The sequence below is a fragment of the Polyodon spathula genome, chromosome 13 (genome assembly GCF_017654505.1).
Source record: "Polyodon spathula isolate WHYD16114869_AA chromosome 13, ASM1765450v1, whole genome shotgun sequence".
Classification (NCBI taxonomy): Eukaryota; Metazoa; Chordata; class Actinopteri; order Acipenseriformes; family Polyodontidae; genus Polyodon; species Polyodon spathula.
The window spans coordinates 25,409,352-25,430,238 of record NC_054546.1 but is presented as its reverse complement, the minus strand read 5'-3'; the positions used below and the strand labels follow the sequence as shown (position 1 = coordinate 25,430,238).

The following is a 20,887-nucleotide window of genomic DNA, read 5'->3' as shown; positions in this document are numbered from 1 at the left end:
AGTGTAGGAGAAAGTACATCTCTATCTTGACTTCTGCCAGTTCACAGTGACCACATAGCCTCCTGTCTCTGGGTAGCCAGGACTGTCTGTGTCTTCCTGTTTCGATGGCCAGGTGGTGGTCACTGAGTCTGTACTTGGCCTCTGCTTTGTGTCTTTCACCCTGACCAGGTATTCTGTCTGGTAAAGTCTCTTTTTAGGGCCTGATAGCATTGCAATTTGTTTTGTTTTAGTTTCTTTGTCCCAGTCAGAGAGAGATGAGTTTTTGAGGTGATATATAATGTGGTTGACTCTGATTGGCATTGTTATAGCAGTGATGTCCTGAAGCTTACTGATGTCAGTGCTGCTAATTGCAGTGAGCTTGAGGACCAGCTGGCTGAGGACCAGCTGGCTGAGGACACTCTTCTCTGGGCTGAGCTCTTGGTTTTGTGATGGGAGGATTTTGGGTCACTGGTTTAAATGAACCCAATATTTTAGTGCTCTTTTTTGAATATTAAGAATCAGTGGGTAGCGGCCTAATTTGGTCCTGTATTCACAATTTGCTGTATTTCTCTGCATTGTTAGTATATTTTTTCAGAATTATGCATGTAGGATTTCTGTTGGGTGTTTGTCCTACTTTGTATAGTCCTGGTCGGTTCCTGTTTCCCCGAGATCTGGGTTTCTTCTGGAATACCATCACTCTCGTCTTGTCCTGGTTTACTGTCTGCGCCCATTTCTGACAGTACTTCTCTAGCAGTGCCAGGTTCTGCTGTAACCCCTGCTCTGTGGGTGGCAGCCGTGCAGCCCTCTCTCACTCCACACCCAATAATGCAGGTGAATAGTTTTCCTTTGTTTGTTTGGTGGACGTGTTTGTTTATTAGGGTGTGTAGGGTGTAAATGTGGTCGCAGTGGTTTGGTAGGAAGTCAGTCTGACTCTTACTCAAGATACTGTGCTCTGTAAGGAAGACTAGTATTCAGACATTAATGATACTGCAGAACACCTGACCCAAGTTACTGCTTACAGATGCCACAGTAGTTATTGGGGTCTACTTTGTCTCCACTTTTATAGATAATGGTTATTAGCCCTTTGTTCCAGATGTCAGAGAAACAGCCAGTGCTCAGGATGAGCTTGAACAGTCTGGCAGGGCTTCCTGCAGCTTAGGGCTGCTGTGTTTCAACATCTCAGTGCTGATGCTGTCCGGCCCACAGGCTCTTCTGGGATTGAGCGCCTGCAGTTTCTCCTTTAGCTCCCTCAGATTGATTGGGACGTCTAGGGGTTCTCTCATTTAGCCCCTGTGGATTGATTGGGGTGTCTAGGGGTTCTCTCCTTTAAATCCTGCGGATTGATTGGGTTGTCTAGGGGAGTCTGGTTGTCTTTTAATACATGATTCTAATCTTTTTAGTTTTACTTAAATACAATTCTGTTCTGTTGTTGGATCTTTCTCTGGTTGAGTTTATATTAATCCATGTTTCCCAGTGGTCTTGGTTGATAGATTCCTCGATTTCTGTGTTGTTGCTTTTTCTTTTTTTGGGTGTGTGTGTAGTATTTTAATGTTTCACAGTACCTGAGGTGTAAGTCTGGATTGATAAAGTTTCTGGTTTGATTACTGTCCTAACTTTTTCCTCACAGTTTTACATTCATCATCAAACCAGTTTTCTCTGGGTTTTTGGTTTTGGTTGGTTTTCAAGTTGACTTTTTTATATTTGTTTATGTAGCTATTTTTTCAAATGTTTTATTTAGGTCCTTTACTGCCAGTGAAGGAATAAAACTCGGAGATCGTCTTTGGGTTTATTCAAGCAGATAGGTCTTTCTTTATTGCACACTGCAGTATGGAGTCTATGTCTGCTTGCTAGGCTTAATAGACATAAGTAAAAACGGCAGACATAAGCATTTATACTAGGCCCCATAGGAGGAATGAAGCGATGGGGTGGGAGTTCCTGAGCCCCTGGATAGGTTCTAGAAGCAAAACAAGATGAGCACACAAACAATAAACTACAAGTTACAATGGTGCTCCTCCCAGGGGCAAAACAGCAAGACACTAACAGGTGATAGACAAAGGTCCAAGTTGTTCAGGTCTGGTATTATTCCATCTACTAAGGAGCCAGCCTTAAATCATCCTCCCAAATTCCCTATGCCATCTGTGTCCTTGTACCTTGGAAAACAAGAGTATACAGTGGCTCTCAAAAGTATTCACCCCCCATGGACTTTTCTACATTTTATTGTATTGGATTTAATTAGGTGTTTTTGCCACTGATCAACACAGAAAAAGTCCATAATGTCAAAGTGAAAGATAAAATCTACAAATTGTTCTAAATTAATTACAAATACAAAACAGAAAATAATTGATTGTTTAAGTATTCACCCCCTTGAGTCAATATTTGGCAGAGGCACCTTTGGCAGCAATTACAGCCATGAATCTATTTGGATAAGTCTCTGCCAGCTTTGCACATCTGGACACTGCAATTTTTGCCCATTTTTATTTGCAAAATTGCTCAAGCTCCATCAGGTTGGATGGGGACCTTAGGTGAACAGCAATTTTCAACTCTTACCACATATTCTCAATTTGATTGAGGTCCGAGCTTTGACTGGGCCACTCCAGGACATTGACCTTTTTCAGCCACTCCAGTGTGGCTTTGGCTGTATTTTTGGGGTCATTGCCCTGCTGGAAGATGAATCTTCTCCCAAGTCCCAGGTCTCTTGCAAACTTCAGCAGGTTTTCCTCCAGGATTTCTCAGTACTTTGCTGCATCCATTTTGACCTCTAAGCTTTCCAGGCCCTGACACAGAGAAGCATCCCCATAGCATGATTCTGCCACCACCATGCTTAACAGTAGGGATGGTGTTCTCAGGATGATGTGCGGTGTTAGGCTTACGACAAACATAGCGCTTAGCTTTGAGGCTCATCAGGCCATAGAATCTTCTTCCACTTGGTCTCAGAGTCTCCCACATGCCTTCTGGCTAACTAGCTGAGATTTGATGTGAGTTTTGTTCTACAATGGCTTTCTTTTTGCCACTCTCCCATAAAGGCCAGTTTTGTGAAGCACCTGGGCTATAGTAGTACTAGAGGCGCAAAAGTAGACAAATCTAAGTGTAAAACTAAATTGCCAAAATGGTTTAATAGATTAATTAAAAAAAATATTCAGCCAAAAAAGGCACTTTACAGAGCATTAAAAAAGGACCAAAAAGAAAGTATGCAGAAAGAGTACACCGAACTGCAAACGCAAGTCAAAAAAGGAAGTTAGAAAGGCCAAGAGAGAAATAGAAATGAACATTGCTAAGGGAGCTAAAACCAATTCTAAAATGTTTTTCCAATATTACAACAGCAAGAGAACATTCAAAGAGGAGGTTAAATGTTTAAGAGATACAAATGGCAAAATCGTAGATGTAGAAAAATCGTAGCAAATATAGTAAATGATTACTTTTCACAAGTTTTTACAAAGGAAGATACTGACAACATGCCCCACATGTCATCCAGTTCCTATCCAGTTTTAAATAACTTTAGCATAACTGAGGCAAAAGTGTTAAAGGGACTAGGAGCTCTTAAAATAAACAAATCCCCTGGGCCGAATGAGATCCTCCCAGTAGTACTCAAAGAAATGAAAGAAGTTATTTACAAACCGCTAACCAAGATCATGCAGCAGTCTCTTGACACAGGGGTGGTACCGACAGACTGGAAAATTGCAAACGTAATACCGATCTACAAAAAGGGAAACAAAACTGAACCAGGTAACTACAGACCAGTAAGCCTGACTTCTATTATATGCAAACTTATGGAAACTATAATAAGATCCAAAATGGAAAATTACCTATATGGTAACAGGGTCCTGGGAGACAGTCAACATGGTTTTAGGAAAGGGAGATTGTGTCTAACTAACTTGCTTGATTTTTTTGAGGATGCAACATTGATAATGGATAATTGCAAAGCATATGACATGGTTTATTTAGATTTCCAGAAAGCTTTTGACAAAGTCCCGCACAAAAGATTAATTCTCAAACTGAACGCAGTTGGGATTCAAGGAAACACATGTACATGGATTAGGGAGTGGTTAACATGTAGAAAACAGAAAGTACTGATTAGAGGAGAAACCTCAGAATGGAGTGTGGTAACCAGTGGTGTACCACAGGGATCAGTATTAGGTCCTCTGCTATTCCTAATCTACATTAATGATTTAGATTCTGGTATAGTAAGCAAACTTGTTAAATTTGCAGACGACACAAAAGTAGGAGGAGTGGCAAACACTGTTGTAGCAGCAAAGGTCATTCAAAATGATCTAGACAAGATTCAGAACTGGGCAGACACATGGCAAATGACATTTAAGAGAAAAGTGTAAGGTACTGCACGCAGGAAATAAAAATGTACATTATAAATATCATATGGAAGATACTGAAATTGGAGAAGGAATCTATGAAAAAGACCTAGGAGTTTTTGTTGAGTCAGAAATGTCTTCATCTAGACGATGTGGGGAAGTTATAAAAAAGGCTAACAAGATGCTCGGATACATTGTGAAAAGTGTTGAATTTAAATCAAGGGAAGTAATGTTAAAACTGTACAATGCACTAGTAAGACCTCATCTTGAATATTGTGTGCAGTTCTGGTCACCTCGCTATAAAAAAGATATTGCTGCTCTAGAAAGAGTGCAAAGAAGAGTGACCAGAATTATTCCGGGCTTAAAAGGCATGTCATATGCAGACAGGATAAAAGAATTGAATCTGTTCAGTCTTGAACAAAGAAGACTACATGGCGACCTAATTCAAGCATTCAAAATCCTAAAAGGTATTGACAGTGTCGACCCAAGGGACTTTTTCAGCCTGAGAAAAGAAACAAGGATCAGGGGTCACAAATGGAGATTAGACAAAGGGGCATTCAGAACAGAAAATAGGAGGCACTTTTTTACATAGAGAATTGTGAGGGTCTGGAATCAACTCCCCAGTAATGTTGTTGAAGCTGACACCCTGGGATCCTTCAAGAAGCTGCTTGATGAGGTTGTGGGATCAATAAGCTACTAACAACCAAACGAGCAAGATGGGCCGAATGGCCTCCTTTCGTTTGTAAACTTTCTTATGTTCTTATGTTGTTGCCATATGCACAGTGTCTCCCAGCTCAGCTGTGGAAGACTGTAACTCCTTTAGAGTTGCCATAGGCCTCCTGTTGGCCTCCCTGACTAGTGCCCTTCTCACCCGGATACTCAGTTTTTGAGGACGGCCTGTTGTAGACAGATTCACAATTGTGCCATATTCTCTCCATTTCTTAATAATGGACTTTACTGTGCTCCGGGGGATAGTCAATGCCTTGGAAATGTTCTTATATCCTACCCCTGATTGATGTTTTTGAAGAACCTTATTCCGGATTTGCTTTGAATGTTCCTTCGTCTTCATGATGTAGTTTTTGTTAGGAAATGTACTAACCAACTGTGGGACCTCCCAGAGACAGGTGTATTTAACCTGAAATCATATGAAACACCTTAATTGCACACAGGTGGACTCCATTCAACTAATTATGTGACTTCTAAAGACAACTGGTTGCACCAGAGCTTATTTAGGTGTACAATCTTTTATTTTTTGTTTTATATTTGTAATTCATTTAGAAAAATTTATAGATTTCATTTTTCACTTTGACATTATGGACTTTTTTGTGTTGATTAGTGGCAAAAACTCCTAATTAAATCCATTTTGATTCCATGTTGTAACACAATAAAATGCGGAAAAAGTCCAAGGGGGTGAATACTTTTGAAAGCCACTGTATGTAACATATTTATGTTATAAGCTTCATTGGACCAGGAAAGGAGGACCACCTTATCTTTCCTGGTACTAGTGGGAGAGACACCACCTGTAAGAGACCCAGACATTCCAGAAGGAAGGAGGAAAATTCACTGAAGGCCGTTACTATGCCAACAGCAAAGTTCTATGGAGAAAGTTTTTGAGAATGACATGAGAGAGTTTAAGAATATTAGGAATAGTAAGAATTTAACCCTTCAGCCAGATTTACTCCTTTTCCATCAGGTTGAAATTGTTTGTTTTGAAAGTGTTTGTTAGGTGTTTTTTTTCCTCAGTGTCAATTGTGTTCTTGTATTCCTGTGTGGTGTTTGGATCTCATCTGTAGGAGGGTGAAGCTTGTGCTGCTTGCAGGGCTGTATTTGTGTGCTGTTGGGCTGCTGTTTTGTTCTATAACACAGTGATATGGGTGTGGTCTAACAGGGGTTTTGTGGGCTTATAGTGGGGGTCAAGGTCAGTAATGGCATAGTCTACCACACTGTTACCAAGAGCTCAGCTGTAAGTAACCCATTAACGATGTACAGACCTAGGCCTTGACTAATCGTCTGGTACAGGGGGGCCTCTCTGAATATATGACTCTTCCCCTGTGTGTTAATAGAGTCAGGCTGTATCACTGTCCTGGCATTAAAATCCCCACACAGCTGCTCATTCTGCTGGGCCTGGTAATAGCATATCTCTGAAGATTTTAAAACATTCCTCATTGTAATATAGGGAGTCAGCAGGGGGGAGAGGGTGTAGGCTGCACACAGGTAGATATCTCTGTTTATTTTCAGCCATATATGTGTCTCCCTTCATTTTATTGTAAAGGAACTGTGATCAGACTCCACTGTGTTTCAGGGAGGGACTGTGATCAGACTCCACTATGTTTCAGGGAGGGACTGTGATCTATTACAGCAAAGCCTTGGAATATTCCAGAGATCGTTATCAGCAAAGATCAACCAGGTCAAGCTTGACAGTTTCCTGTTAGGGAGTTGTCAGGAGAGTTGCCCTCCAGGCTCTGAGGTGGAACAGGTTGGGGATGAATGTGCTGGGGGTCTTCCTTATCACAGATGGATAAATGGAGCAGAACTGGGAGGGCCTGGTGGACAAAGTCAAAAGGAGACTAGAGCAGTGGCAGGGACTGTTGGTCCAGTTGTCCTTCAGAGGGAGAGTACTGTTCATCAGCAACCTGGTTAGCTCCATGTTGTGGCACAGGTTGGTGTGTCTGGACCCTCCCTGAGAAATGATTATTAACCTTTGCAGTCCATTTATTCAGCGCCTTTCAAGCGTGTCAGGTCCAGTTTATTTTCACACATGCTGTTTATTTTACACACGCTATTTAAAATATTTTTTTCAGAGTAAAACAGGTTTAAAAGGCATTGCATGGGAAAATGACATCAGTACTGCATCTTCAACCAAGCCCCAACCCCTGTTCGCTGTATGTTTCACATAAGAACATAAGAAAGTTTACAAACGAGAGGAGGCCATTCGGCCCATCTTGTTCGTTTGGTTGTTAATAGCTTATTGATCCCAGAATCTCATCAAGCAGCTTCTTGAAGGATCCCAGGGTGTCAGCTTCAACAAATTCCTGGGGAGTTGGTTCCAACTCTCGCAATTCTCTGTGTAAAAAAGTGCCTCCTGTTTCCTGTTCCCTTTGTCTAATCTCCATGTGTGACCCCTGGTCCTTGTTTCTTTTTTCAGGTCGAAAATTCCCTTGGGTTGACATTGTCAATACCTTTTAGAATTTTGAATGCTTGAAATCGTCGCATAGTCTTCTTTGTTCAAGACTGAATAGATTCAGTTCTTTTAGCCTGTCTGCATATGACATGCCTTTTAAACCTGGAATAATTCTGGTTACTCTTCTTTGCACTCTTTCTAGATCATTAAATCCTTTTTGTAGCGAGGTGACCAGAACTGAACACAATATTCAAGATGAGGTCTTACTAATGCATTGTACGGTTTTAACATTACTTCCCTTGATTTAAATTCAACACTTTTCACAATATATCTGAGCATCTTGTTGGCCTTTTTTATAGATTCCCCACATTGTCTAGATGAAGACATTTCTGAGTCAACAAAAACTCCTAGGTGATGTGCGTGACAGAGGCTCCTGGAAGGCAGCACACTGTTGTAGTAAGGGGGTCCAAACTGCGAACTGAACTTGCTGTGTTTCTTACTATGGAGTCCTCAACAATCATGACCTCCCTTCTTTTTGCTGTCTGGCCACCACTGTTAATAGGGTCCTGGATGTTGTTCCTTTTGTTCTCTTGATGTTGTTTTTGCTTATCAAAATTTTGAAGTGGCTCAGATTTGTTGGATGTTTTGATTTCTGGTGCTTGTGTTTGACGAAGTTTCTTTTTTCCCTGTTTCTGCCTACCTGAACCCAGCTGTTCTGTCCTTCTATCTCCCTGGTGGCTTTCAGTCTGTTAGGGGTGGTACAGACTTCCATGAATTGTGGGTGTGCCAGCTACTCAAGATCCTGTTGCTGTCTTTATATGCATGCATACTGATAAATCACTCGATTTATTACCAAATTCCTCAGTAATGTGATCCAAGTCATTATTTTATTACTGTACATCTCAAAAAGCTCTGCAAATGTCTGTGATATTCTTTGAGCACTGGATGCGGAAGCAGCTATCTCCTTTGTTTGTCTCCATGTTAACTCTGTGGTGGATGGGGCGATCAGATACACCCTTTTTTTCGGCTTCATTTGGCTCCTGTCGGTCTCACTCGGCCATTGAAAGGTTTTCTCGGCTTTTTCCAGAGAAAAAACAACTAGAGACCTGTGCTTTACGCCTTTTTGATGATATCGGACTGGAAAGTGAACATTTTAATGTCGGATCTGGTCTGACATAGGACCATAAAGGGTTAATAGCCAGAGAATGCTCATGGAGTTTTTCTGGGAAGGAAAGCACTGGCTGAAGCCTGCTGTACTGTACCTCCCCCGTGATGAGGGAGGGCAGGAGCTCACAGCATCACCGGCAGGGTGGCAACCTTTAGATTGCTGTCCATACAGAGGCTCCTGTACGCTGGGGACTGGAAGATGTTAGCCTGCTTCTTCCTGAGTGAAGCTGGGGGGCTGGGATTTGGTCATCACTTGTTTTTAAGTAACCACCGCACTCTGGACGGTTCTGACCTGCCATCATTTTATTTTTAAAGGTATGGGAGGCAGTGAAAGTGGAAAGAGAGGAGACGGCTGTGACAGGTCAGATTCTGTTAGAGGAACCATTATTTTTTAACCTGCTCCTCTCAACGCAGTGTCCTCAGTCACAGGAACATCTGTGTGCTCATTAATTTCCTCTTAGGATAAGCTAAATTAGCCATTTTAAAGTCCCAGAAGAACATGCTGACAGGTGCAGGGCTGACGGAAGTGGTCAGGCTTTTAGAGTGCTGGTGGTCTGCAGGCTCAAGGTGGATTTCACCTATTTTAAATGTCAATGACCTGCAGGGCTTCCAGGAGAAAAGGTGTGTGGGAGAGGCTTTCTGCTTGGTGAGCGAGGAGGGAGGCCTTCTTGTATTTAATGTTCATTTTTATATATTTTTTATTTTGTACTTGTCTGCTTTATTAGTGTGTTTTTGATAGATATTTATTATCTTTTTGTATTTGTTAAATGCTGTTTTTAAAGAAAATATGATTTTTTTTCAGAGAGTTTAATACTGATACGCTGGGGAGGCTTCAGCTAATCCCCGGAGGGAAAATGTCTTTTGGTTTTGTTGTGTTTTTACTGTGTAGTATTGTATTCGATTTTAATTGGAATGATTATTAAAGGATTTAAAAGTCTCCCCCTCTCTCCTCTCTCTCCCCCTCTCCTCTCTCTCTCTCTGTCTGCACCTCTCTCTCTCCAGCTCCAGTTTGATGCTGCTCGGTTTTCAGAAGGACAAGGTGATTTCCTGGCTGCGGCAGAGGGCTGGGAGGAGTGTGTGAGCAAGACGCTGGCTGCAATAAACGAGTGTAGAGCACTGTGTGAGGGGCCGTATCATTACCATGGAGATGACAGTCACCTAACCGACAAGAGAGACCTCTACCAGAGCACTGCAGGTACCAGGAAACTGATAGCCACTCTGTCCTGGAGCCCAGTCTCTCTGTAAAGAATATGCACACTGGGTGCAGTTTCATGGCCTTCTCTATCTAGCTTATTTAAATAAGCTTTATTGACAGGACGAGATTATTTGGATCAAGTAAACAAGACCTCTCCCCTCTTCTTGCCCTTCTCTCGCCCCTCTCCCTCTCATCTGTTTCTTCTCTCTCTCCCCTTCCTCTCCCCTCTCTCTCCCCCACTCTCTGTCCACTCAATTTCAATTCAAATTGGTTTTATTGGCATGACAATAAAAAACAATTGTGTTGGCATAAACAACTAAAATATATAAAGACACAGAAAACATATATTTTAATACCAAACAGTGTACCTCCTTCAGAGTTGACAACTGCTACGGTTTGGCTGTAACAGCTAGGGCTTGAGGCTCAGCAATGGTGATACGGGCCAAGTTAAAAAAAAAAAAAAAAAAAACAAGAAGACAGGTGCTTCTGTTTAGTTTTAGTTTTTTGTTTTTGTGCTTCTATGTTAATGATGGTGTGAGTTTCCGTGTTCCCATTTTTGTATTTTGGGGTGTGTTCGTATCTGATTCATGCGCTGTGATTTGGTTTGTGGTTTAAAAAACAAAACAAAACATATAGTACCCGAGACCAATTACAATGGGACATGCACCATGGTCAAGGCTTTGACACAATGAAAAAAAACAAAACAAGATCGGTGATTGGATGGCCAAGATATATTTAAAAAAAAAAAAAAAAAAGCACCTCGGCAGCAAGCAAACAGTAAAATAATAGCGGTGGTAACTTTCAATATTTTAATAAAGGAAATGGCAACACAAAGACCTCTGCTGAATGCACAACGGGTCAAAGAAGATTATACGAAGAAGTATACATTCATAAAAAAAAGTAAGATATCAGAACATCATGCTTACTGTGAGTACTGCAGTGCGATTTAAGTGTCAAGCATAGAGGAGTAAATGATCTTGATGAACACGTCAGAACCTCGAAACACGGGGAGCGCAGGAAAATAGATAATTGGACATTTTTTTTAAAAACAGATGGCGAAAATGTCGTAATTAAAGCGGAGACTCTTTTTACAAACTTCATTGTAGAGCACAATTTACGAATTGGTTGATCAATTTCTTTTAAAGTGGCTTTTCTAAAGCCACATTAGCAGAGTACAGAAACAGTTTAAGATTGGGAAAGAATTGCTTTATATCAACATTACGTTTTCCTTTGGTCATGTTTAAAAAACTGTATCTCTTCTACAGTATATAATTTTTCTTTCAGGGTCTGGCTGTCAGGGATCTCGGAAAGAACTGAGGAGTCAGAGACCTTTCCTCAGTCTTCCTCATTCATCTCCTCCTCCTCCTCACTTTCACATCTGTTTTGACTTTTTATTTTTTCACTGCTGCACCCAGCTCGTCAGCAGCATTTTCTTGCAAGTCTGGGGAAGAAGGTATCACAGCAGCGCCGGGCTGAGAATGCACTGAGCTCCACCCCCTCTGAGAAGAGGGGGACCGCCGCTTCAGGCTGAGACCCAGAGCCGCAGTCTCCCCCCCCCCCCCCCCCCCAGTCCGAGTTGGGAGCTTCGGCAGCGGGACATTTCTCCCCCGCTGCGCTGTAGCCCCCACACCCAGACTCTGGTTCCCCAGCAGCCTTAATCTCAGCACCACTCACTCCTTCAGGGCGGGCAGGCAGAGACAGCCTGTGATCAGGAGAGTCCGTCTCAGAGCTTCGTTCCAGCTCTATGCCCCTTTTTTTAGCCTCTCTTTTTTCATTTTTCTCTTTGTTTTCCTTTTTCCTCTATTTGCCACAGTAAACTCATTCTCATCACAGTTTTCCTCAACAACACATTCCTCAGTTGCCTGAGCTTCAGGCTCATTGTTCTCCCCATCCTTCTGCAGCTCTTCCTCCTGTGCTACCTGACCCCTGTCAGCCTCACCCTGTTTCTCCTGCCCTGTTTCAGCTTCTCTCATCAGGCAGTTTTTCCTCTGATGCCTCTGGACTCCACACTTGAAGCAGCACATGGAGTCAGTGCTTGCAAACACTGCACAGCTGCTTCCTTCTACTGTGAAAGTCCAGGCAACGTTTATTTCAATACCTGGGTTATTTAATAAAATATACACTTGTCTCCTAAAAGACATGACGTGATTTAACTGAGGATTTTTACACCCCAGGGGAATAGATTTTATTGGGGAACTGATTTTCCCATACCTACTCAGCTCCCTCACAAGCAATTCATTCTTTAAAAACGGGGGGACATTCGATAAAATAACTTTTACAAAGGGTGTTGCAAGGGGTGATACGTGCACTAAACTCCCTTGCACTACAAAACCTTCCTGCACAAATTTATCCACATCCTGCAGATCTTTAAAAAATATTTTAAGCCCTTTATTCATCCGGGGTGCTTGCACGATCCTGTCCCCCTCAACTACCTTGCATACTGCATTCAAGCAGTCGTCCGCCAACACCGCACTGTCAGGGACACAGTGACAGCCGTGCCGGTGGGTCAAACTTCTCATTCCCTGGGAAGAGAGCTCATCGCCGGGGATCGGCTGACCAGCCGTCAGCACAAACCCCAGCAACAAACACACACACACACATACTCGCACGCGCCCACGCAAACAATTAAACAAACCCACAAATTAAATTAAATAACCAAACGTTATATTAAAGCAAAACAAACCACACAATACTCCTACCCTACTCTTCCTCAAACTCCTCACAGGCTCCAGCGATCCCACAGTCCTCCACCAGAGAGAGAGAGAGAGAGAGAAGCGCTCGTAAGATGAGAATTTTTTTTTTTTTTACTATAACTGTCAGAGAGTATTATGCGGAGGCCAGTTCTTATATTGCCAGCAAATTGCCAGTGCATGAGGAGCTCTTAAAATATGCAGAAGTGGCTGACATCAGTCAGAAGGCAAATGTCAAATTTGAATCTGTGATGTATTTTGTCAGAAGATTTATTTGTTCTCAGTTGATAGGCTGGATCATTTGGAAAATTTGTTCGTTGCATACCAAGTAGAGAACATTCCCAAATATATTCTTCGGTCAGACAGGGCAGATGATTCTTGGTACAAGATAGGGATTGTACCAGGATTGTTGGCCATGGTGATGCTAACCAGATTGATAGTACCCCACAGTAATGCAGACACAGAGCGAATATTTAGCATTGTGCGTAAAGTTCACACAGAGTTCTGCCCAAATTTATCCAGGAAAATGCTAGAAGCTATTTGTGTACAGAAGCTGAAGCTCTTGTCTGTGGAAAAGAAATGCTATGAAGCTGTTTACAATAAGTCTGTACTGATGAAGTGCAAGAGTGCCACTTACACTAAGTTACATATATGAATAAGCCATAACACTGACCTGATATCACTGACTGAATTGTGTTCTTTAGTTTACATTTTAGTATCCTTAGCATAATAATCTGTAGTGGTAAAAAGCATTATTTTTTTTTTTTTTTTGGCTAAAATTGAATGCCTTTTCTGTTTAGTTTCTAGATTGAGAATTGCCAAGACAATTACAGTATTAGGTTACAGTATTAGGTACAGTTTTGTGATTTTATATATATATATATATATATATATATATATATATATATATATATATATATATACACACACACACACACACACACACACACACACACACACACACACACACACACACAGTACAGGTGTGAAAAAAAGCTGTAAGAATGCTTTCAAAAATAGACATGTTAATAGATTACATTTATCAATTAACAAAATGCAAAGTTGAGTGAACACAAGAAAAATCTACATCAAATCAATATTTGGTGTGACCCTTTACCTTCAAAACCACATCAATTCTTCTACATACATTTGCAAGGAACCAAGGAAGGAAATCGGCAGGTAGGTTGGCCCAAACATCTTTAAGAACTAACCACAGTTCTTCTGTGGATTTAGGCAGCCTCAGTTGCTTCTCTCTCTTCATGTAATCCCAGACAGACTCAATGATGTTGAGATCAGGGCTCTGTGGGGGCCATACCATCACTTCCAGGATCTTCCGATTGCAAAGGGAAGTAAGCATGATTTGTCTTTCATCTGCTGCAGTAAGTTTCCTTGGCCGACCACTGCGTCTACGGTCCTCAATGTTGCCCGTTTCTTTGTGCTTCTTCAAAAGAGCTTGGACGGCACATTTGGAAACCCCTGTCTGCCTTGAAATTTGTGCCTGGGAGAGACCTTGCTGATGCAGTATAACTACCTTGTGTCTTGTTGCTGTGCTCAGTCTTGACATGGTGTATGATTTTTGACAGTAAACTGTCTTCAGCAGCCTCATCTTGTTAGCTGAGTTTGGCTGTTCCTGTTTATCAGTTAAATAATTTGCTCTGAATTACATTTCTGTCTAAGCATTATTCTTGTTGAATATTGATTGATTTTTCTCCTTAAAAGTGCGTGAAGGGGAGCATGTTTAGGGTATGCTATGGTATGCTAGGGTTTTCTTGATGCTTCACTCGCTAGGTGCTGGGATTTCCATTTTCAAATGTTGGCATCTCTTCTCCTTCCTCTATAGTGAATAACTCCCTCCCTCCCTGTGTATTAAACAGAATCCCACCCTCCCTCACTTTCTGTTTTCCTTCTCCCTCTCTAGTATGACATGTTCACTGTTTGTCCCCTCAGGCTATGACAGATCGCCACATATTGACCAGCCAGTATGGCTGTGTCATTGATGGCTAGAGTGGTGGTCGGGTTCAGGAAGCAGCACAAACACAGATGATACCTGGCTGAAACTGCTGGAGCAGTATATTTATTAAATAAAAAAAAAATAAACAGTTTTAACAAAAACACATAAGAAACAAAAGGGCACACACCAAAGTAAAACAAACACAAAACTATAATTATTTTATAAAAACGAGTACCTTGTTCACTGGCTGGTAGCATTCTTATCTCTCCTCACTCCTCTCCACTCTGAGCCCGGAGTGGGTCTTTTATATTGTGTCTGGAGCCTTAATTACCCATTAAATAATTACCTTATTAAGTCTCCAGCCACATTCCCATGAGCTACTTAGGATGGGGGATTCAACCCCATCCATGCCAACCTTATTGTACAAGACCGGTCTCAAATAAATAATACTGTCGGACAGCTTTTGTCCGCCCACACACAAACATAATACAAATAGTAGTAATAATAACAATGATAGTAATAATAACTAGAACTGCCAGGCAGTTTTACGGCTCCCAAACCCCAGTATCAGTACCTGTCTAAGCGTGTTTAGTTCTCAATGTGCCAAGTTTAAAATCGGCAACTTCAACTGTTCAACAGAAGATTTTGAAAGTTTTTTTTTTTTAAAAAATGCATCAGGGAGCCATCTTGTTTAATGCAAGTTTCTTAAGTCAGTGGTATTGCTACAGTATCAAGGATGATGTTTGTGAAGATTCGAGTTAGTCAAGTAAACAGTTTGTCAACTGAGGCTGTTTTAAATTTCAGACGTAAACATACATCTGGCGGCTATCTTGTTTTATAAAACATAACCATTTTGACATGTTTGTATTCCATTGTTACTGGGACAATAACTACCATGTTTGGAGTTTGTTGGTGTTCAATAGCAGCAGTTTGCTGTTAAGGGCGGGTTTCGATAAGATTTGTGGCAGCCATTTTGACATTACAATTTATCGCAGAAACTTCAGCTTCGCAAACTTAATGTGGGTTTGGATGCTGATGATATATTCAGATCAATTGCTTCACTGGTTCCCAAGAAGAAGATTTAAAAAGGTTTTATCGAAAAATGTGTCACGGCGCCAATTGCAAGGACACACAGCAAAAATTTTTCAGCATCAGACAGCCAAAGTATCCAGCTTGTTAGCTGCCAAGTCAGAATCTGATCAGTCACACAGCTTCAAAGCAGCAGCAGCAGTTTAAAGTTTTGGGAAGAAAAAAATAATAAAAATATAAAAAAAATAACAATAACAATAGACTTCCCAGCCTTTAGCTTGGAAGCCTAATAATAATAATATATTAAATAATAAAAGGGGCGGGCACTTCTGGGTATCATGCATTTTATGGAATTCTGGGACTAAATTGCTGAATTTGGGGATGAAATTTCCCTTATGTTTTTGTATTTTTCACTGTGTCTTCTCCTCTCTCTCCCCTCTCTTCTCCAGACCATTTTTTACAGGTGCTCTCCTGCCGTCAGTCCTGTGTCTCTCAGGTGGCGACTCGCCCCGGACATATTTTCGCAGTTGAGGATTTCCTGCCCTCCATATTTGAGCACCTGCACTTCACCTATTACAAGGGTGTGTGAGTGTGAGTGGCCAGAGTGAGTGTGTGTCATCCATAACTAAGGCCATGTGAAAATTGCAATTTCACAGGCTGGGCAGAAATTGTGAAATTAGCCCAATACCGCGATTTTTATAATATTCTTAAGAAATAAAAATTATTTCGTAATTGTTTGTATTTCAGTGATTGTCATGTTATATGTAGTCTAAGTGGGAAATTAAAATACTACACACTGTAAACAAGAAAATGGATGTCTCTAAAAAGGCTAAAAATTTGTCTGCAGCGTATCACGTAAAGCAGTATCCAGTAGAAGTTTTACCTAGTGATGGAGGTAAGCTCTTCTCTATGTCCTGCAACGTTACTGTAGATCACTACCAAAAATCGTATGATTTCAGGCATTTGATTTGGATTGAAGTATTCACTGAAAGAGAAAGGCGGAAATCCAGAGCAGTAGTACTGCGACTATTTTACTTGCAAAGAAATAAAAAACGGTGACTTCCATATTCCAAAAGTCCACTTATTAAATTTTGACCTGACAGAGGCGTTTGTTTGTGCAAATATCCTTTTGAAAAATTGGACAATCAAAGGTTACGGAAATTCTTCAGACAGTGTAGTAAACGCTGGAGCGATCCCTTCATCAGCCCAGCTGAGACGTGAATACTTACCTAAAGTTGCCGAGTACCACAAGCAGGAGATTATGGAATTGATAAACCAGTCTAGTTGCTTGTCAGTGGTCACACTGGCGAGTCCACTGATGCACAAGATCAGTATGGGTTACACATTGTATTTTTTTTGCAAGACCTAAATGGTGACGTTCTTCCCAGCGACAGCGAGTGGAAGTGACAGCGTGGGAGAAGTGCAGGCATGGAAAAGTACAGAGCAGTTAGAAGCAGTAAGGAGAAATTACATCTTTAATTAGAAAACACAGGAAACTGGGAAAACACTACAGCTCAAAGTCTAACAGCTGCGTATGTTTCTCTGATAACAAACAAGCTGAAACTCGGCACAGCTGATTCAAATTCAGCACCGTTCTGAGACACAGGAGGGGAGGAGCCAACAGCACAACACAGCTATAAAAGAGGCAGTCTTCCCAGCAACAGTGAGTGGAAGCATCAGCGTGGAAAAGTACAGAGCAGTTAGAAGTAGTTTGAAAGCAGATTGACAGCTAAAGCTAAACTAAACTTTCAAAAAAAAAAAAAAAAAAAAAAAATTAACATGGTCTTCAAGCCAGTAATCTGTGACACCTGCATGATGTGGGAAGTCTGAGAAAACCCAGCAGAGCTAAACCAAGTGTGTGTAAAGTGCCACACGATCCAGGACTTGCTTCAACTAGTAAGTGTGCTAGAAATGGAGCTGGAAGAATTGAGACAACAACAGGATCTTGAGGAACTGGCACACCTACAATTCATGGAAGTCTGCACCACTCCTAACTGACTGAAAGCCACCAGGGAGATAGAAGATGGTAAAAACAGCTGGGTTCAGGTAGGTAGAAGCAAGGAAAAAAAGAAACTTTGTCAAACACAACCACCAGAAATCAAAGCAGCCAACAAACTTGCACCATTTGAAAATTTTCATGAGCAAAATCAACATCAACAGAATGAAAGGAACAACATCCAGGACCCTAGTAACAGTGGTAACAGTTTGGACCCCCTTACTACAACACAGGCTTCACCTGTCTTGATCGTTGGACCACATTCTACAACAAGGACTATCTAGGCAGGACGGACTGCACTTAAAAAAGTAACCAATTTACTTGGAGAAAAGATCGTCGAGCAGGTACAGAAGCATTTAAACTAGAAAGGAAGGGGGGAGAAATCAACAAAAAAACAGAAGGGAGACCGCATCAAAACAAGGTCAACAACTCAGGTAAGACAACCATTAAATGTATTTATCTAAATGCTAGACGTATCAGAAACAAAATGTTAGAACTTGAAGCTACTGCACTAACAGGTACAGTGGCTCTCAAAAGTATTCACCCCCTTGGACTTTTTCCGCATTTTATTGTGTTACAACATGGAATCAAAATGGATTTAATTAGGAGTTTTTGCCACTGATCAACACAAAAAAAGTCCATAATGTCAAAGTGGAAATAAAATCTACAAATTGTTCTAAATTAATTACAAATATAAAGCAGAAAATAATTGATTGCATAGGTATTCACCCCCTTTGCTATGACACACCTAAATAAGCTCTGGTGCAACCAATTGTCTTTAGAAGTCACATAATTAGTTGAATGGAGTCCACCTGTGTGCAATTAAGGTGTTTCACATGATTTCAGGTTAAGTACACCTGTCTCTGGGAGGTCCCACAGTTATTTTCTGTTTTGTATTTGTAATTAATTTAGAACAATTAGTAGATTTTATTTTTCACTTTGAATAATGGACTTTTTTTTGTTGATCAGTGGCAAAAACTCCTAATGGAATCAAAATGGATTTAATGTTCTAACACCATAAAATGTGGAAAAGTCCAGGGGGTGAATACTTTTGGGAGCCACTGTAACTATGATGTGATAGGTGTTACAGAAACTTGGTTGTCTGAGAGTGATGGGGACAAATATAATATTTGTGGGTATACACTATATAGGAAAGACAGGCAGGACAGACGAGGTGGAGGGGTAGCGCTATACATAAGAAACAGTCTTGAAGCCCAGTTGTTAAATCTGGACAAAGAAAACAAAGCCGAATCAATATGGGTCAAAATAATGGACAAAAATTCAAAGGGCATATGTGAAAGGATGCCTTTGTCAGAACCAAGAACAGAAACGAAAACATGCTTGTATTGGCGGGTGAAAACTGAGCTGTGGCGCTCAGTTTATTTATTAAATAATAATACAAACAAAAGAGTTAAACAAAACACAACACTGAAAATAAAGGGTGTGTTGGACAAACAAACAGACAGACAAAACAGACATGGACGAACAAGTACCGTGCTGGAGCTTACAGAACGAAATAGTAATTGTTATTGAGATGTCTCCTTCTCTCTCACCTGTTCTCCACTCACGAGCACACAACCCTGAGTGAGTAAAAACATGCTGCTTTTATTCAGCTGTACCAAGACTCAATCATTCAATTGGAGTCTCGGTACAACTGCACTTGAATTAATGTAATGCAATAAAGTGCAATTCCCCGTGCTCACATATTATTACATTTTACCTGCACGTGAAGTGCTGTGCAATCCTCGAGCCTAAATACAAATTACACTTTATAACACTTGTGCTCATAAGCCATATTTATATCCTGTGTATTTTATACATAAACACAAACGTTAACACACTACATACAACATAAAACACTAATAAACATAAAGGGGCGGGACACTCAGCCACAAAAATAATAGGAGCATGCTATAGACCGCCAGATTCAGACAGCAAGCAAAATAATCTGTTATACAATGACATTAGAAATGCATGTAGCAAAGGAGAGGCCATACTAATGGGGGATTTCAACTTCCCCCATATAAAATGGGAAAACCCAGTGGGGAGCACGACGGACGAAATTGAAATGACAAATGACTGCTTCCTAACACAATTTGTCAAGGCACCGACTAGAGGGGAGGCATGCCTCGATTTAGTCTTTTCAAATAACGAAGATAGAATAACTAAAACAGAGGTCAGAGAACCACTGGCAAACTCAGACCACAACATGTTCTCATTTGAAGTGCTTTTTAAAACCCCAAAAGTAATGACTAAAGCTAAGGTTTACAATTTTAGAAAGGCAAACTATGAAGGTATGAAACAGAGACTAACAGAAGTAGATTGGAGTAAAATAGAGAAAACATCCACAGAAAAAGGCTGTTCTTCAAAAATGTAGTACTAGAGGCACAAAACAATTACATCCCTAAGGAGACAAATTTAAATCTCAAACTAAATTGCCAAAATGGTTTAATAAATCAATTCAAAAAAAATATTCAGTGAAAAAAGGCACTTTACAGAGCGTTTTAAAAGGGACCAAAAACAAAGTACACAGAAAGAGTACACGGAACTGCAAACGCAAGTCAAAAAGGAAGTTAGAAAGGCCAAGAGAGAAATAGAAATGAACATTGCTAAGGGGGCTAAAACCAATTCCAAAATGTTACAATATTACAACAGCAAGAGAACATTCAAAGAGGAGGTTAAATGTCTAAGAGATACAAATGGCAAAATCATAGATGAAGAAAAAAAAAATAGCAAATATATTAAATGATTACTTTTCACAACTTTTTTACAAAGGAGGAACACATGATCAAGGATTCAAGGAAACACATGATCACAGAGGGAGTAGGGAGTGGTTAACATGTAGAAAACAGAAAGTACTGATTAGAGGAGAAACCTCAAAATGGAGTACCACAGGGATCAGTATTAGGTCCTCTGCTTTCCTAATCTACATTCATGATTTAGATTCTGGGATAGTAAGCAAAGTTGTTAAATTTGCAGAGGACACAAAAATAGGAGGAGTGGCAAAAACTGTTGCAGCAGCAAAGGCCATTCAAAATGATCTAGACAAGATTCAGAACTGGGCAGACCCATGGCAAATGAAATTTAATAGAGAAAAGTGTAAGGTACTGCACGCAGGAAATAAAAATGTGCATTATAAATATCATATGGGAGATACTGAAATTGGAGAAGGAATCTATGAAAAAGACCTAGGAGTTTTTGTTGACTCAGAAATGTTTTCATCTAGACAATGTGGGGAAGCTATAAAAAAGGCTAACAAGATGCTTGGATACATTGTGAAAAGTGTTGAATTTAAATCAAGGGAAGTAATGTTAAAACTGTACAATGCATTAGTAAGATCTCATCTTGAATATTGTGTTCAGTTCTGGTCACCTCATTACAAATAGATATTGCTGCTCTAGAAAGAGTGCAAAGAAGAGCGACCAGTATTATTCTGGGTTTAAAAGGCATGTCAT

General features: G+C 40.6%; 1 protein-coding gene across 1 annotated transcript in view; it reads left to right on the top strand.

Annotated features, from left to right (window-relative positions):
* Positions 1–16,209, top strand: part of LOC121325619 (prolyl 3-hydroxylase 1-like) — a 32,078-nt gene extending 15,869 nt beyond the window's left edge. Inside the window, exons 3-4 of the mRNA XM_041268433.1 lie at positions 9,574–9,766; positions 15,886–16,209. Coding sequence (XP_041124367.1) covers positions 9,574–9,766; positions 15,886–16,025 — 333 coding nt within the window. The 3' untranslated portion in view covers positions 16,026–16,209. The remainder of the gene's footprint in view (positions 1–9,573; positions 9,767–15,885) is intronic.
* Positions 16,210–20,887: the final 4,678 nt, after the last annotated feature.